The following is a 16,062-nucleotide window of genomic DNA, read 5'->3' on the forward strand; positions in this document are numbered from 1 at the left end:
CGCTCATAGAAGACTCACTGAGTCGTCTATTCGTTTTGTGAATATTTCATAACATAAAATTGTAGTGTAAAATGAAACATATTAGACTACTCACCCTGGTTATCTATGAGCGATACTAAAATTAATAACTAGGGTTCGTTGTCCAATAATTACTAGGGAATTCAAGCAAACCACAACAGCATCGAGAACGTTACCAAACGAACGGCTTAACGAGCAGAACAATAGCTCTGCACGTACATCATCAATCTTGCACGGAATATTTTTTTCCATGTAAAACAAAAACACTGTGAAATATATAACAAAATAATGCGGCTTGCTTTCATCAGAAAAAAAACTCTAGTGAAATTTCGAAATTGAATGCTCTCTACATATTCAGCTAAAGTGGGTTCCTAAACTCATAGACTCACTGAACTGATGTTGAAAATACAGGGACACTTAGAAAAATATAAATTAATTTTCTTCGATAATACGTTTTCCACGACGTTAGAAACTTCGCGCACGCTGAGTGATGACGCATACCGTACTTTCTCGTTTAGGGTACCGAATAAACGCCGGGTCGCCAAGGAGGTATTATAAGCTGAGTGTAGGTATATTAGCAAAAAAAATATTTGTCATAAGTTATGTATGAAAACCATTGCTCAATGAAAACCAGGCTCCGGCGAGTAAGCTGCTGTAATCGGATAAACACCGGTTTCACCCGGCTAAGTTTGAAATATAACGCCCGGGTGTTTTATCGCGAAAAACACGGTAAGTCCTAATTACGCAGCGTGAGGCTCATAACGCCCCAGTTGTCCTCAAATCTAGAGGATTCGTATAACCAATCAGATTTAAGAGTTAAGCATAAATTGAATTAAAGCTGAAATTATTTTGGTAGCAAGTTTTGTTGAAGGCTTTTAACTGCTTTTCCGAGAAAAGAATTTCAAATCTCGTTGCCTTTACAACTACCTTGTGTCAAAATAACAGAAAAATATGGAATTAAACCGGGAGCTCCTTAAGATACCAGCACGTGTTCTTTTGGGCTTTACTCTTCTTCTCTTCATTTCACCAAAAGTAGACCAGAGCCAACTTGACGGCAGCCGTGGCTTAAGGCGAGGCATCCATGTACAGGGAAATCGAATATCGTACGGCAACTTTGCAGTTGACAAGTTTCATCATCTTCAAGTATTAGTTGGTTCATCTACTCTTGTTAGCAACTACAGCGAGTGCGCTCTGAGCTGTGTTAATATATCGTCGTGTTCTTCGTTTAACGTCGCCTCGTCTCCTAAAGCATCGGGAAAATACCGATGTGAGTTGTTAAACGAAGACAAGTATTCTGCAAACCCAGGCCAGCTGGTCAGCTCACAGGAATACCACCATTACAGCATCAAGGTATAAAGAAAAAAACTTATTTATGATTCTTTCAATCCTCAAGTCGACTTTTTTTATAGCTAATCAATCTTAAACATGCAGTACCATGAGAAAAAAAATGCTTAAAAGTTTTCATTTTAATTGTTGCACGATGAAGCTTTTTAACGCTCGTATGCTAGGTGTTGACGGGTAGTACATTCAAATCCTGATTTTTAGAAAAGGGTTGCAATTATTTCCCGATTTCTGATCTTTGGCTTTATTTAATTCGATATACTTTCCCGAAACTAAATTGAAAATGTTGTCAGTTAAATGCAATTAAAAATGACGTCCGTTCTCTACAAATATTGTGTAAACCATCTTTTTTGCTTTGAAGCGAATGTCGTCAATTTGCCAAATTATAAAACAATGTGCAGAACCTTGAGTGTTTCCGCATCTTCCATCTCTAATAAAACTTTATTTTCTTAATTTCAAATTTTAACTCCCCATAACCAAATTATAATAGTTCAATCCTCCTACCCTTAAGTTACGTTTTTCGGAAATTGCCTTGCCTATAGCTACAGAATGAAAAATTGTAGCCTTACGTCTATTTACTTCAAATTTATTTATCATAGAAGAAGTTTCTAGAGAAATTGTGTGTCAGCTAAAGCTTAGTTACTCTATTGACGTCCAACAAAACTTGTTGGGAGTCAGCTTGCGTCTTTACAGACTATTAAACCTACAATAAGTAGACGTAATTACTTTATTAATTATATATAGTTCATTTAAAGACAAAGAACAGTTTTAACTGACGACAACGGGTAAAACAAAGCTAGCCAGAATCCTTGCAAAATTTAAGTAAGGAATAGTTTGTATTTCTTTTTCAAGAAGAGAATAAGTATTTTAATTCTTAAGAACTAGTATTTTGTCCGCAGACACCATGTTCAAGTTTTCCATGTCAAAACGATGCAAAGTGTGTTCCGAATTATGATGAAAATGAATACCATTGTGATTGTGTTTCCGGCTACACAGGAAGGCTTTGTGAAACAGGTGAGTTATATCATGAGACAACTTCGCTTCACACGTCCTAATTAAACCCAACATGTGAAATCACTTTTGAATGATTAAGCAAGAATCACTCAGCAAGAGACGATGTAGATTTCTGTGTGTTTTGCAAACTGAAGTTCGGTAACTTTCGTTATTCAGTTACTCTTAATTAGAATTCAAAAGACTGTTTTAAGGACGTTCGCGCTAAAGACGTTCGCACGTAATTCATGTCGCAACGTCACGCCATGAGCGTACAGGCTGAGAAAACTTTTTTAAAGACATATAGAGTTGGTAGCTGATGCGATAACTTTGCTTGCAGTTTCTTTTCCAAAACGGTCGGTGATCCCCATTTTTTCGGGGTATATAACCTTTTATGATAAATCTTTACCGATTGAAAAAAAATTGAATGTAAGAAGTTTATTATTTTTTTCCATTTTCTCTTCCCGCGCGCGATCGAATCAGTCACAGTTTGCTGCAAAATCGAAACGTAAAATATATCCGTTCAATAGGCCCACTCAAAAAAAATATTTGGACAAAGAAAGTCGGCATACATCAATTTATTGAAAATCTTTTGTTGTCAGTCGCCGCAGAGGTCGTCTAAATCATAAATGAGCGCCTCTGTCTTTCAGATATCGTATCTCGACAACGGAATTCGATGACGTCCATTTTTTACATTTCTGGCATAAGTAACTCGTAAACTAGCAGTGTTGAAAGTGTAGGACAATTTGCAATGTTAGTAACTTACCGCAAAAACGCCCTTAAAAGATGAAAAGCTTAGTTCTCAGTTTTTACAGGATTGCAGTTTTTTAGTAATAATCAAGACTTTTGATAAGGCTGCAGGCCACCTAACAAAAGTTGTTGAAATTAAATTTGCTTGTGAATTAATGGTTCTGAGCTAACGCTTGGGTTTCATTTATTTTATTTTTCATTTCTTCTTGCTGAGGTAAGGGTTCTTTGTTGTTGGTTTCGAAGTTATATATTTTCGCCAGCTCTAGTTATGATGTTGCCGATTGAAATTATTTTACTCGCTCGAGCTTTCAGACTTCGTGATGGGTTAAAAGTTATCTTTATTTGGCGTTTGCTTCACAATTAATTTCACTGCTGGAACGTTTTAACGCTTAGGGCTTTTTGTTTGTGCTGGCTTCCAATATTTTTCTGCCAAATTATGTTACGCAGTTGTTTCCAAATTTTATACTGCCTGAATCAAAATTATTTGTTTTTGTTGAGCAATCAAAAAGAACGAGCCCAGCATTTTTATTTCTGTGCTGGTTTTTCAAATAGTTTTGTTTACTGCATGATTGAACTAATCCAGCAAGATATGATGCATCTCTGTTGTACAAATGTCAGCTTACATTTATTGAACTCTTGACTTTCTAGTATTGCGAAGAAGCCTCGACCTCTAGCACCATTCATCTACATGTTATAATAAAAAAAAAAGATGATAAAACACGAATCTTGACTACTTACTACTACTTCGCAGTACCTGAGCTTCGATCTAACTAAAGATCGACATATCTGGTAACAATGCAAAGTAAATCATTTTTAATGCATATCGATGTCTAATGTTTCCCAGATATCAACGAATGTTCCAGTAATCCCTGTTTAAACGGAGCGACGTGTGTTGACCAGGTTAACGGATATGTTTGCAACTGCCAGCCGGGATACGCTGGAGTTAACTGTGAAACTAGTAAGTTTTCAAATTTTGATTGTTCATTTGAATAGAGCTCGAGTAAAAACCATAATACTGCATTTCCCATAAACAAGAGAAAGTAGAAAATAATATTTTATAAACGCGACATGTACAGCACGGAGTTCTCTAACGAAGCTATGCATCTCTTATTTAATAAATTGAATCTTTGTCTAAAAAGTTGAAAGTTGTAGTATAAGAGTAGAAGTATTTATGATAAATTCTACTTCAAATACCACCTTCCCAGTTCTCCCATACCCCACAAAGCAAAGTCAAATTCGGTAAAAACTGCAATGAAAAATAATTTTCGCGTTGGAAACGACAACCAAAATCTATTGAGTAGAATGCTTTATGTTTTTAGATAACCCATTTTATTTAGAAATATGTTTATATTTCGTTTTATATTTACGCAGATATCAACGAATGTTCCAGTAATCCGTGTTTAAACGGAGCCACGTGTGTTGACCAGGTTAACGGATATGTTTGTTACTGTCGGCCGGGATACGCTGCGACTTACTGTCAGACAAGTAAGTATTCCATCTATTTCCGATGATCAGTAAACGCAGTTAATAACAGAGACCTTATAACGCTTTGTTTATAGACTCAGCATGAAAATTAGCCGTTCGCAGCTTTACGTTATTATTACCTAAATAGACCCTTTTATACGTATATTCTCGCAGATATCAACGAATGTTCCAGCAATCCTTGTTTAAACGGAGCGACGTGTGTTGACCAGGTAAACGGATATGTTTGTAACTGTCAGCCGGGATACGCTGGAGTTCATTGCCAGAGTAGTTCACGTGAGTAGTATACATACTGTACTGTTCTAACTCAATAATTATGCCACTCATTGTCCTGCGTGGATAAGATAAGGAAAAGATTGTGGCCTTCGGTATCTCACGTACCTTGCTCTTAATCTTTTTGTTTTGAATTTTTTGTGTTTCCTTTGTATTAATAAAATTTATTTTATTAAAAAAAATTGCGGCTAAAGTACAAAAGCATAGGTTTGGAACTGTCGGCCGCCCGACTCGTCCCCAGTCGTCTCTTATGCGAAAATAGCAAGACGCAAAGGCTTTTGTTCTTCATTCCCATGATTCCCCCCGTGTTCAGTTTCTTTCAGTCTTCCTAGTATTCCTAGACTCCAAAGATGACTGGGAACGAGTCAGGCCAGCCGCGGGGATGCGCCCTAGTTAACTACCAGACTGGCAAAAACTTCGTCTATTTTCGAGTACTGACGGCATAGCAAATCTCATAATTATTGCATGATATACATCTTATTAATCAAGCCCGAGGACCATATTAGGACAATATCGACTAACAGTATTGGGAGTAAGGACAGAGCGTAGCGAGGTCATTACAGAAAATTCCGCGGAGGATTTTCTTTGAGACAAGCAGGCTTGTCTAATAAGAGACTTGTTGCACGACTGTTTGATTCAGTTGGAATGACCTCATCAGTCCTTTTCACTTAATTTTTTTTTACGCATCAGACACAGCATAGTTAGTAGAGGGGACTGGTTAGGAAAACCGGCACACTTCAAAGGGCAAAACAATAGCGCGGCCGCCGATGTTGAACCGACCCATCACGTGACTCCGACCGTGCACAGTTTCTTTCAAGATGGCGGACAGTGCAGCCGAGTTGTTTGTTTTGGGAGAAGACTCAGAGACAATTATAGGAATTGTAAAGGAGATGAAGATATAGAAGAGCAAATTTCGGTCGCAGTTGGTAATGTAAGTATAAAGATTGTAATTTTGAGCCGTACTTTTGCACTGCCAAGCTTAAATTTGTTTCACTTTGACTGCACGATCGCGACTCGTATAACCTGTGTCAACAAACGGAATCCAAGCAACTCTTGCCTAAAATCTAAGCCTATTTATTGCCTTTTCGTCGACATAAATTTTCTCTGGGATCCCTATGAATCAAGAAATGCTTAAATGAAAGCTTGGTGTCGAAGTTCAAGCGGTCTGGGTAATAGCAACATGTTTATATTCGGTTCGAGTGTTAAAATTTGTAGCAGATAATTTCTTTACGATACTTCAGTGAGTCGCGGAAAGCTTTCCAGAAAATCCAGCTGAAAATCCAGAAAAGCCATCCAAATTCTTCGCGAAAAGTTATTAATGTAATCGTTTTTGGTGATATTTTTGTAGGTTGAGCACCACGAAATTGTTTGCAATGACTGTGGAAAAAAGTATAAAACAAGAGGAAGTTACGAGAGACACAAGGCTGCAAAACACAACAGCGAACAGCAGCAACATTTAAGCCCGAACCTTCTTGCAATGTGTTAGAAAGTAAAATGTTTGCTGCATATTTAAGGAATGAGTTGAGCAGATATTTGTACCAACAGCTTGAAGAAGGGGGCAATTAGTTTTCACAAGGCAATTATTGATAGTGACATCATTGCCAACTATAACTCAATTATATCAAGTGCAGAACTTGAACCAGACTGCCATGTTTGCAAGAATGTCTTGCATGGAATTGTGAGCTTGTATGTATTTGTGCGCTCGTTCGCTTTTGTCAAGGCCGGATATAGTTCATCGCTATAAGATCAAGGCAAAGCATACTAAAGCGAAGGCGCTTCGCAAGGAAATCAGTAGAAGTTGTAACGAGAACGAACAACAAAGAGGTGACTGAGACTGTTGTTAATGCATATTGTTTTGTTTTTATTCGATGAGTACCCCTATTCACAGTACATGTACATGTTACCTGTGAGAACAATTTTAATTTTCATGCTTATATCAGAACTATGAACTCTTAAAGGTCAAATTATACTCCTTGTCATTTACTCTAAATAATTGTAATCAAACTTTTATTCCATTTTTATGTTATAAATAAAAAAACTCAATTTGAAAATTGAAATGCCAGCTATCACTTTTTACTCGTAACCCTGGAGTGGCTCTGCAAGAGGGATGCTTTACATTTTTACCTGATCACTAAACAATAAAGACCCATGATCAATATTTTTTTTTTCAGTAATAGCAGGAAAATGTATTTGTACTTTCAATAAACCGTCCCATTAGTAAAGTCTCATTGCCTGATAGGTGAAACAGATGCATTGATTGTGCAAGGAGAAACTTGAATTTGAACAATCTTGGGACTTTGAAGAGTCAAAATAAACAATTTTTTTCCTATTGCAAAAAGCACTACAAAATTTCTTCCACAACTATAACATGAGTTACCGGTAACTCTGTTCCTATATTACATAATGTACACTAGATGCCATGCGGTTGATGGCCTACTTCAAAAGGCCAAAGAGGCAGTTAAGTTTTTACCTTATCCCAACATTAAAGCCCAATGATCAACATAAAAATTCTCCTTAGTGTTATCTATGCATTTCTTGCAATAAATTTAGGAGAATTAATTTCAACTTTCAATACACATACCAAATATCATTGTCATTTCAAGGAGAAATTTGATTTTGATCAATCTTAGGACTTTAAGGGTTGTATGAAATTTGAACTAAAAGCAAAAACCTTTTCTTGTATAAATAAGCAAAATGAAAATTCTTTCTTCAACTGTGAGCTATAATACATAATGTACAGTTCATGCCTTGTGGTAAAAGGCCTACTATGAATGGCCAAATAAAATAACTGCTATATGAAAGTACTGGCACTAACACAGTTGTGACTTAATTTGCTTTCTGCTTTTTTCGGCATGGTAACTTCAGATCAGTGACCTGTTCCCAAGCTCGTGTTTTGTCCTTTCGACCTCTAGTGTTGCCACTCTGACAGGACACTGTCATTTTTTTTCGAATGAACTGCAACGTAAATCAAAAGACAGATATTTTAAACACACTCACAATTGAGCCATGGTTGTAGTAACCAAAACACGGTAATCGAACTGTAGATTCGCCACGAATTGACCAGAATCAACAAAATTAATGGAAGCTTTGACAACAAAAGTTCAAAGTACTTCGGAGTCAAGACTTACATATTTCGATGTCTTCGGCTTCGAAGTGTTTCTCACAGGTAAACACCCGATCGTTGGCCAGTAAAGCTTTGAAGTCATGGTCGCTTTCCCTTGTCGTGGTGATTTCAGCGAGCCAGTCTTCTCTCCACTTCTTGTGGGCCTCATCTTTCGTTGCAGGCAGCTTCCAAATTCCGATACCTTTTATCCTTCTGCACGATCCGCAACCGAACACAGAACAGTTATCGCCGGGCATAACTATCTTGACACACTAAACTTTGAAATCATACAAATCTGAACTTCTTAATCTGTAAATTTGACCTAATATCTAACGATTTGTTTCTCTATCCGCTCGCATATCCATCCGCCATCTTGTTTTGTTGATTTCTGTGTGCACGGTCAGGATCACGTGACCACGCGAAAAACGTAACAAAGAGTTGCTTCTTTGATGTTTGCCGGTTTTCCTAACCAGTCACCTCTACTAACTATGGACACAGTGAGCGCTTTTATTTCTCAACGGCGCGTGGGGACGAGTAACCAAATGTAAGTCATTTTTATTCACGCCGCTGTATTTTCTTCGTTTTTTTTTTTTTATTTAGAACAATCATGGCTCGATTATACCCCTGAATGGTGTGGCAGCATCGACAATCGGAGAGAGATCATAAGAGGTATTACAGCCGAGGAATGCAAACAACAACACTGTTCAAATTGCGCTGCGATTGAATACTGGTCTGGATCAAAGACTTGCTACGAGTGCTTTGATCACACAACGCGTAAACCCTACACTAACACTGGTGATGGCTGGTATCCACCACACGTGTTTGTAAGGCAGTAAACAGCAGAGGAAAAAAATATTCCTCTGCAAATAGGATTTATGTCCCTTTCTTCTTGACGCATATAATAACTTCTTTTTAAAGTGGCTTTGACATTGTGGAGGAGTATATTGTAATTAGTCTTGCCTCCCCTAAAGGACAAATGAGGGTCACGTGATCATTCAAGCCATGTGAGTGCAATTCATGTTCATCTTCAGTTATCAGCTTCAGCTTCTTGAAAGATTTTTTCACTCCTCCTCCTTCCCATCTCCTGGCCACTGTTCTTGTTTGTAGTACATTTTTTCAGTGGCGTTTTCTTTGGCCACACATTTACTAGGCTTAACTATGTATCAAAGTTTTGAAGTTGATATTTTGATTAAAGCGGCTATGGGTTTAAACCAATATAGCCATTTCACTTCAGACACTTTTTTGTTTATTGTTTCCCAGTTAATCAAAACTATAACAGAATTCTCGAACGTGATTAATTGGTTATCAGTTGCTCGATTTGAGCACTAATAGGACAGTGTACGCGTCATGCTGTAATTGGACAGTGTAATAGGACAGTTTACGCGTCATTTTGCGCGCGTTGTTGTTGTGCATTTGTTGAGTAGACTGTTATGTGTTTTTTTTAGTATTCATAAAGACTATTCAACCGAAGGTTAGTTTCTTTCTCAAATTGTGTTATAGTTTTGATTAATTGGTAACATGACTTCGTGTCGTCCAATTCTGTCTGTCATACTCTTGGTTAAACAAATCTGACTCCCGCTTCGTGGCCGTGCGATTTTGTTAATCACTCGTATGATTACAGACCGAATTGGACTCCACTCAGTCCTATTACCATTATAAACAGAGCTCAGGCAAGGCAGCTCATTAAGGGAGGACTATTGACAAGACAGGAAAAAGAGAAAGAGCATAAACCATCGTTAGTAAGATATACACTGGTATTTTTGTCGTTATTTTGTGTTACCCTTACGGCTGTTTCCCTAGCTAAGAAACAACAGGGTTGCTTGTTTGGCTTGCGCTTAGAGCGCGAGATTAACTGTGATCTGAGTGTCATCTTGCTTACTAGTTTTGATAAATATTTGAGTACATGTATGTCATTTTCATTATAATAAATAACACTTCTGAGGAAGAAAAGTTGACACAAAGATAAATCTTAATTGATCACTTCCCAATGAAAGAAAAATTGAATATTGTAAATAAAAACATAGCATTGTTTAAAATGACAACTGGAAGTTAAGGAAACAGACCAGTTGGTTATGGAGTTGAACTTTCGACTACTAGCAACTACCCAACGGGCTGTCAGATCAAAACTTGAATCCATAATCTCCAGTTTTAAAGTCCAGCTCTCTAAACACTTAAGAGAGGGTCCATATGAAATCCATGCAATATTAAAATTTGAGTCTACATCGACCCTCTCAGATTTCCTTTATATTTTGCATGGGGTTACATATTGAGATGATAATGCTCTAGGTAGAATATTATCGCAAAATTCTTTAACGTGTGGAAGATATCGTGGTCAACGTGCCCATGTTCGGTTTTGAGCCAAAAAATACCCAAATTTTGACCCATCTTTCGACCAAAATATCTCTGCAAGAATTGAAGCTTTCCATATAAAAATACCACTGTAATAAGTATCACCTAGTACAATTTAAATGATATCATCAATTTTTTCCATCGCTTTCTGGTTAGGTAGTAAACCTATTTTAAAAATAAGGTATTTCGGGCAATGTGTGACACTAGAGACTTTAGGGTAAAATTACGTTTAAATATCGCCGATGCGGCGTTATTCTGATGGTTCCAATAGCCATTATTTTGTAAAACATTTACTAAATAATAAATTAAAGTCAAAAGAAGTATGTTAAGTTCAATCGGCACGTATGATTTTAGCGTACAAAAATGTGGTACATGTGAGCAAAACAAAAACAAAGTTCTGAAAGTTTTAGAACGAGTTTCATAACATGATGGATAGGTCGGCTGAGGATGTGAGAAATACCGCTTACATAAATCCAATAAACCTTTTGGCATCTAAAGTGGTTCGTGATGTTAATTATCCGGCTATTAAGTGCCCATAAATACAGACTTACGGCGTGAGAAAAGGTAAACAAGCCACTTGACATGTTCATCATCGATCGAATTCAAGCGTATCTTCACGTGCAGATTGGAAAGAGAAAACGTCGCTCACTCCTGTCTACATGGTAGTTATAATGTTCACAAACAATTCTGCAAGGATTTAGTTTCCACTTTTCTCGTAAGCGATGGCCTCAGTACTTCACATTTTCATAAGCCTGGTAAGTCGCTTTTCACCCGGGCGCCATGTTGTTTTGGACTAGTACCCAGTCTCTCAAGACTTGCCTCAGTGCTCGATCGAAACTCTGGAATGGACCATTGCATTGTTTTACTCGAAGCGTAGTATAGTACAGTACAGACGATTTCTTTCCGTGGCGCTCTCTGTCCAAACAATTTTTCCAGCTGCATCTTTCTGCAGACAATGTTTTTTGATGTCTTCAAACAATTTATGTGGGCATTTTGCTATTGCAAACAAATTTTTTTCAGGATTTTTGACCCTACTTGTCCACTACTCCAAAAAAATAATGTTGCGTCCCTAACTGAAGGTTTGATTTATAGTGTGGATGTGAAAACCTTTAATGCCAATTGAAAGGTCTTTCAAAGGCCTTGTTAACAAAATCGAACGACTGCGCAGTTCGATTTTGTTAATGACGCGTATAATTACATACCCAATTGGACTTCACTCAATCCTTATACACTGAGGTTATATCCACCATCTCTCTAGCTCCTGTTCATGCATATGCCATATTGCAGATCAATGTGATACCGTAGAATTCTGGTTATAAGCCCTGGGCTTATACAACTTCGTAAGGGGTTTTGGATGGGCTTATAAGCGGAGGGGCTTATATTCGGGAGGGCTTATAAGCGGAATGAAAAAAACGTTTCGCAAAGAGCCACGGGAGTGTTGATCGAAATACGTTTTTAAGTTGAAAACACACAATAAACCAACATTTAGCCCTGTTCAGTACTGTCATCCGGCAGAGGGGGCTCATATCCGGGGGGGGGGGGAGCTTATAATCGGATGTAATTTTTTGTTTCCAGGTAGATGGGCCTATAACCGGGAGGGCTTATAAGCGGGGGGGGCTAATAACCGGAATTTTACGGTATATGGAAAAGTTAAAGTAGGTTATACACAACATTACTTTCAAATTAATGAAAACACTAATGAAGTACTAATAAATCTTAAGTGAGGTTCTCTGCGACAAATCGCTTCGTGTGTACTACTTCAAAAAGTCCCTGCAACAAGGCGTTTGTGCGGTGCACCTGCAGCGAATTTGGAAGAGGAAGAATGTAAACTAGTTTTTGAATTCAATACATGAAGCTCTTTCATTGGTTAGTTTATATTTTGTTGCAGAAGTGCACACACGCTGCGACAAGGCTCCTTTCACTCATTTTGTTACTGCGATCAGTCGCACGAATTTAAACTGGTTTGAGTTCGTGCCTGGTGCAGCCTCGCCCTCGTGGATCATGTCTTTCGTGCGCTGTCGACATGTCGTCATGCTGACGCGTATATTTGCATTCTGCTCGCTTGCTGCAAGTAGTTTCTTTTTCGTTGCTCTAGCCTTCACTATATCCTTCTTTCTTTCATCCGTGCTCTCCACTGGCTTTCCACAAGTTGCTCGAGATTTCCCAAAAAGTTGCCCGTAATATCTTAAAAAGTTGCTCCAAAAATCCAAAAACGTTGCTTCAGATAATAAAGGTTGCTCGAAAGTTGCTCCAAAAAATCCAAAACGCTACTTCTAACCAAAAGAATTTTTTCTAAAGATATGCTAATTTCCCTTTGAGAGTAAGATCTTCAAAGCAGTTTTAAGCAATTTTACAGCAAAAGTATCTAAATAACATATTAAAGGGAATATTATTTTGTTAAGTAACAAGGATTCCTTTAACTGGGAAAAATCGTGAAGATATCGATGACGTCATGTTTGCTGACGAGTTTTGTAATGTTTTAATGCAGAATGAGCCGAATGTTGAAACGTCTGCAGATGTCCCTCGAAAATCTTCGGCAAACTTCGTAAGTCTTCGGAAACGTTCGTTTAGCCTTAGAACAGCACTCGTATAATCTTCGGAAATCTTCGGTCTGGAAATTGCTCAAAATGCAACAAGTTGCTCAAGAGGAAAAAAGTTGCTCCAAGGGGGAAAAGTTGCTCGAAACATGAAAAAATGCCAAAGTTGCCGAGCAACTTGTGGAAAGCCCTAGTGTGACCCAAAGGGCCTCGATGTGGAGCCGGTTTCTATAGCAACCGTCCAAGCACTTACCTCTCAGTCGGGTTTCCGCTTTCGCCTCGGGGCTACTCCGCTGGTGCCTTATCCCTTTTCATTCCCAGCCAAACCCCGCCTTCAATTCGTTGCGTAGCTTAACAGACATTAACGGCAGAGGTCTCGATCCCTGGCGCAGAACAGAAGGATCGTAGATTTGGGAGCGAGAACGGATCATTCCATCTCAAGTCTCCGATGCATGCGCACAATTAAACCGGAACCATAAATGGCCCAGAGGGCATAGGACGGCCCAGTTCGGTCAAGGCTGGCGGAAAATGCGCAAGTTCTGGAAACGAAATTTAATATCTAAACTCGTTTATCAACCGCTGGTTTAGGGGAACGAAGACCCTGGGAACAAGGATCCAGAACAATTTCAACAAATTTGGAATCACCTGTATCTCTGATAGTGCTCCTACTGATTTCCTAATTTAAAGCTAGAATGACGGACCGACGTATCGACGGAATTAAATATTTGTATAAGTGTAGATCAGCGAGCCTTTTTACAACTCATTATTCGTCTTTACCTTGACCAGGTTGTTGCAAGTTCGTTTTCAATGACACTCATAATCATACTCTTTTGTTCTATTTCATCTTTCCTGTAGGCAATCCTTAGAATAAATGTAAATGAGTGAAATACTGTAAATGATCTAATTAACGCCCCACTCTCAAATAAACGCCTCCCCCTGAGGTGTAAAGTTTGTATTAGAGGCCTCCACTAATAAACGTCCTGTGTCTAATAGACACCCCTGCTCCCCCCCCATCACCCCCCCCCCCCTCCTCAATAAAAAAAGAAAAAATATATTCGCCTCAAAATTCAAGTTAACGTTTCATGGAGTAAAAAACGCGCAATTTTCTTTAGTTAGTTAATTGATTCTTTCGGACATCGAAGGGACAAAAGGAGCTAGCTAGCCAACATGGTTAACCCCGATGCGATGAACACATCGATATCGAACAATCTGTGAACGACATCTTTAGGCTTTGCATTAGAAAAGATTAGAGTAGTCTCCTACTCACAAAATCTGTTTCCTATCTTTATCCGGGAGCAAACTACGCGTCATATTTACATACTTGTTTGTCTATTTGTTTCGTTACAGTTAGAGTAAAATCATGGGCTCTTGCTGAAATGAATGCCCCTTTTCTACTAAACGCCTCATATTTATTTAACACTTCCGCATGTACCCCTTAATTAAATTAAAAATCTCTGGCGTTTATAAGATTATTTACGGTAAGTCGGTATTAAAGGCTAATTTTTCGATTTCAGATTTTCAAAATTAAAAACGGTGGAAAATTAAAGCCATGGCGATTTGTGGCGTATTGGATCATTTATAGATGACTCAATACATATCCTATATATATATATGGCCTCTGAATGTCAGGTCCTTCTTGAAAGCACATAAACGAAGCCATGACGATCGCAATATGATCTGAGTCAGAGTGAAATTTGAGACATGAAATTAGAGATAAAGTCTGTCACGCAATCAACTATTGTCAGTGTTCTTCGAAGAACGACAGCATCAAAAACCACTTGTGCCGCAGATTCTTACTGGATGGAAACGATGACTACATAATTTCTTTGCAGTGGAAACATGTTTTTTATATGTGAACAAAACACGCGACCGAATTCTAAAACAAGTCGGTTTTCATGATCGGTGGATATTATATTTGATGCCTCGCCGCCAACTTGTTTTGATAACATCTGTTCTTAAATTACTATGGTGCTGGCAAATACGGCAAAATGCAGCTTACACACCAAGAGGGCGATGTCAAAAACACTTGAAGGAAATGACTTTTATGCAATGATGCTTGCTTGTGGGGATATCTTTCAAATTGGTGCAGTACGACCAGCAGATCGGTATGACCTTTGTCTTCGTTTGAATTTGTTTAATTTGCTTATTACCAGGCAACGACTTTCAGTAGTTAAAACTACTAACGATTTAAAAGTATTTTTATGCAAAAAGCTTCATAACGATGTTTTACTTCTTATAGCAACATTCTATTTAGTTTATATTTTACAAACTCTGAACTTATCACGATTTCCGTGTTGAGCTCATTTGCATATTGTCACGAAGTTAACACCATTTATTGATGCGAACCTGTAATTCCTCTTAAACTTAACAGAGATTTTATTTGATAAATAGGGACACTATTTCCTTGGCAATCTATTGATACTTTCAAATTCGATTGAAGAAACGCCGCATGTCTACAAACAACGACTTTTGAAACCCCACTTTTTTGATACGAATTGAATAAGGAGATTTGGAATTTTGCTTTCAGCCAAACACAGCAAATGACACAAGTTTACTGAACGTTTTTCTATTGTTCGGGACTTGATTTGTCTAATGTAAAAGTTTCGTATCATTTCTTTTTATATTTAGCATGTAGCAGGGGATCAAACATGGTGAATATTTTTAGGTGAAATTTAAGTACTTTCCACTGTCTGACAGTTTGATTGGCATTTCTCCAAAACAATAAACAATTGAACCAAAATATTGCACATGGTTAATGTACTAGTGCAGTTACACAAGTGTGCCAAATTATAGGGAAATCGGCGAGATGCGCTGTAGACTCGCCTGCATGGTTCTCGTGCGGACTCACTCTTAACCACACTACCTCCAGGTGTATGACAGTAAATAATTACATTTTACACCATGTTTGAGTCCGTCAGTCAATCAGTCAGTCAGTCAGTCAGTCATCAGTCAGTCAGTCAGTAAACGAGGGTTGTGCAGGGTCATTGTTTTTTTTTTTTTTTTAATTATATTAACAATCAAAATGCATTTTACAGTTAACTGTTGTTATGGGTGTGTCATAAATTGATTCATTTAAGTTAAGACGTCGCCGAGAAGCATGCCTTTAACATGTGACCCGAAAGGAATTGACAAATTTAACTGCGAGCAATTTTTTTTTTTTTTGCATTTCAATGATAATATCCGCATTAATTTGCACTCGCAAATATGCCTGCAATGATG

The 16,062-nt window shown here is 38.0% G+C and overlaps 1 protein-coding gene and 1 long non-coding RNA gene across 2 annotated transcripts in view; both read left to right on the forward strand.

Moving 5' to 3' along the window:
- Nucleotides 1-969: 969 nt before the first annotated feature.
- The window catches only part of LOC144636910 (uncharacterized), a 45,502-nt gene continuing 30,409 nt past the window's right edge, over nucleotides 970-16,062 (forward strand). The window contains exons 1-5 of the mRNA XM_078496112.1: nucleotides 970-1,368; nucleotides 2,259-2,373; nucleotides 3,944-4,057; nucleotides 4,471-4,584; nucleotides 4,738-4,851. Of these exons, the coding sequence (XP_078352238.1) occupies nucleotides 970-1,368; nucleotides 2,259-2,373; nucleotides 3,944-4,057; nucleotides 4,471-4,584; nucleotides 4,738-4,851 (856 nt within the window). The remainder of the gene's footprint in view (nucleotides 1,369-2,258; nucleotides 2,374-3,943; nucleotides 4,058-4,470; nucleotides 4,585-4,737; nucleotides 4,852-16,062) is intronic.
- LOC144635111 (uncharacterized) lies at nucleotides 5,552-6,693 on the forward strand. The gene is made up of 2 exons (XR_013567310.1): nucleotides 5,552-5,785; nucleotides 6,203-6,693. It is a non-coding gene; the product is annotated as an uncharacterized LOC144635111 (long non-coding RNA).

This window comes from Oculina patagonica, chromosome 13 (genome assembly GCF_052425735.1).
Source record: "Oculina patagonica isolate OP01 chromosome 13, crgOcupat, whole genome shotgun sequence".
NCBI classification, from domain to species: Eukaryota; Metazoa; Cnidaria; class Anthozoa; order Scleractinia; family Oculinidae; genus Oculina; species Oculina patagonica.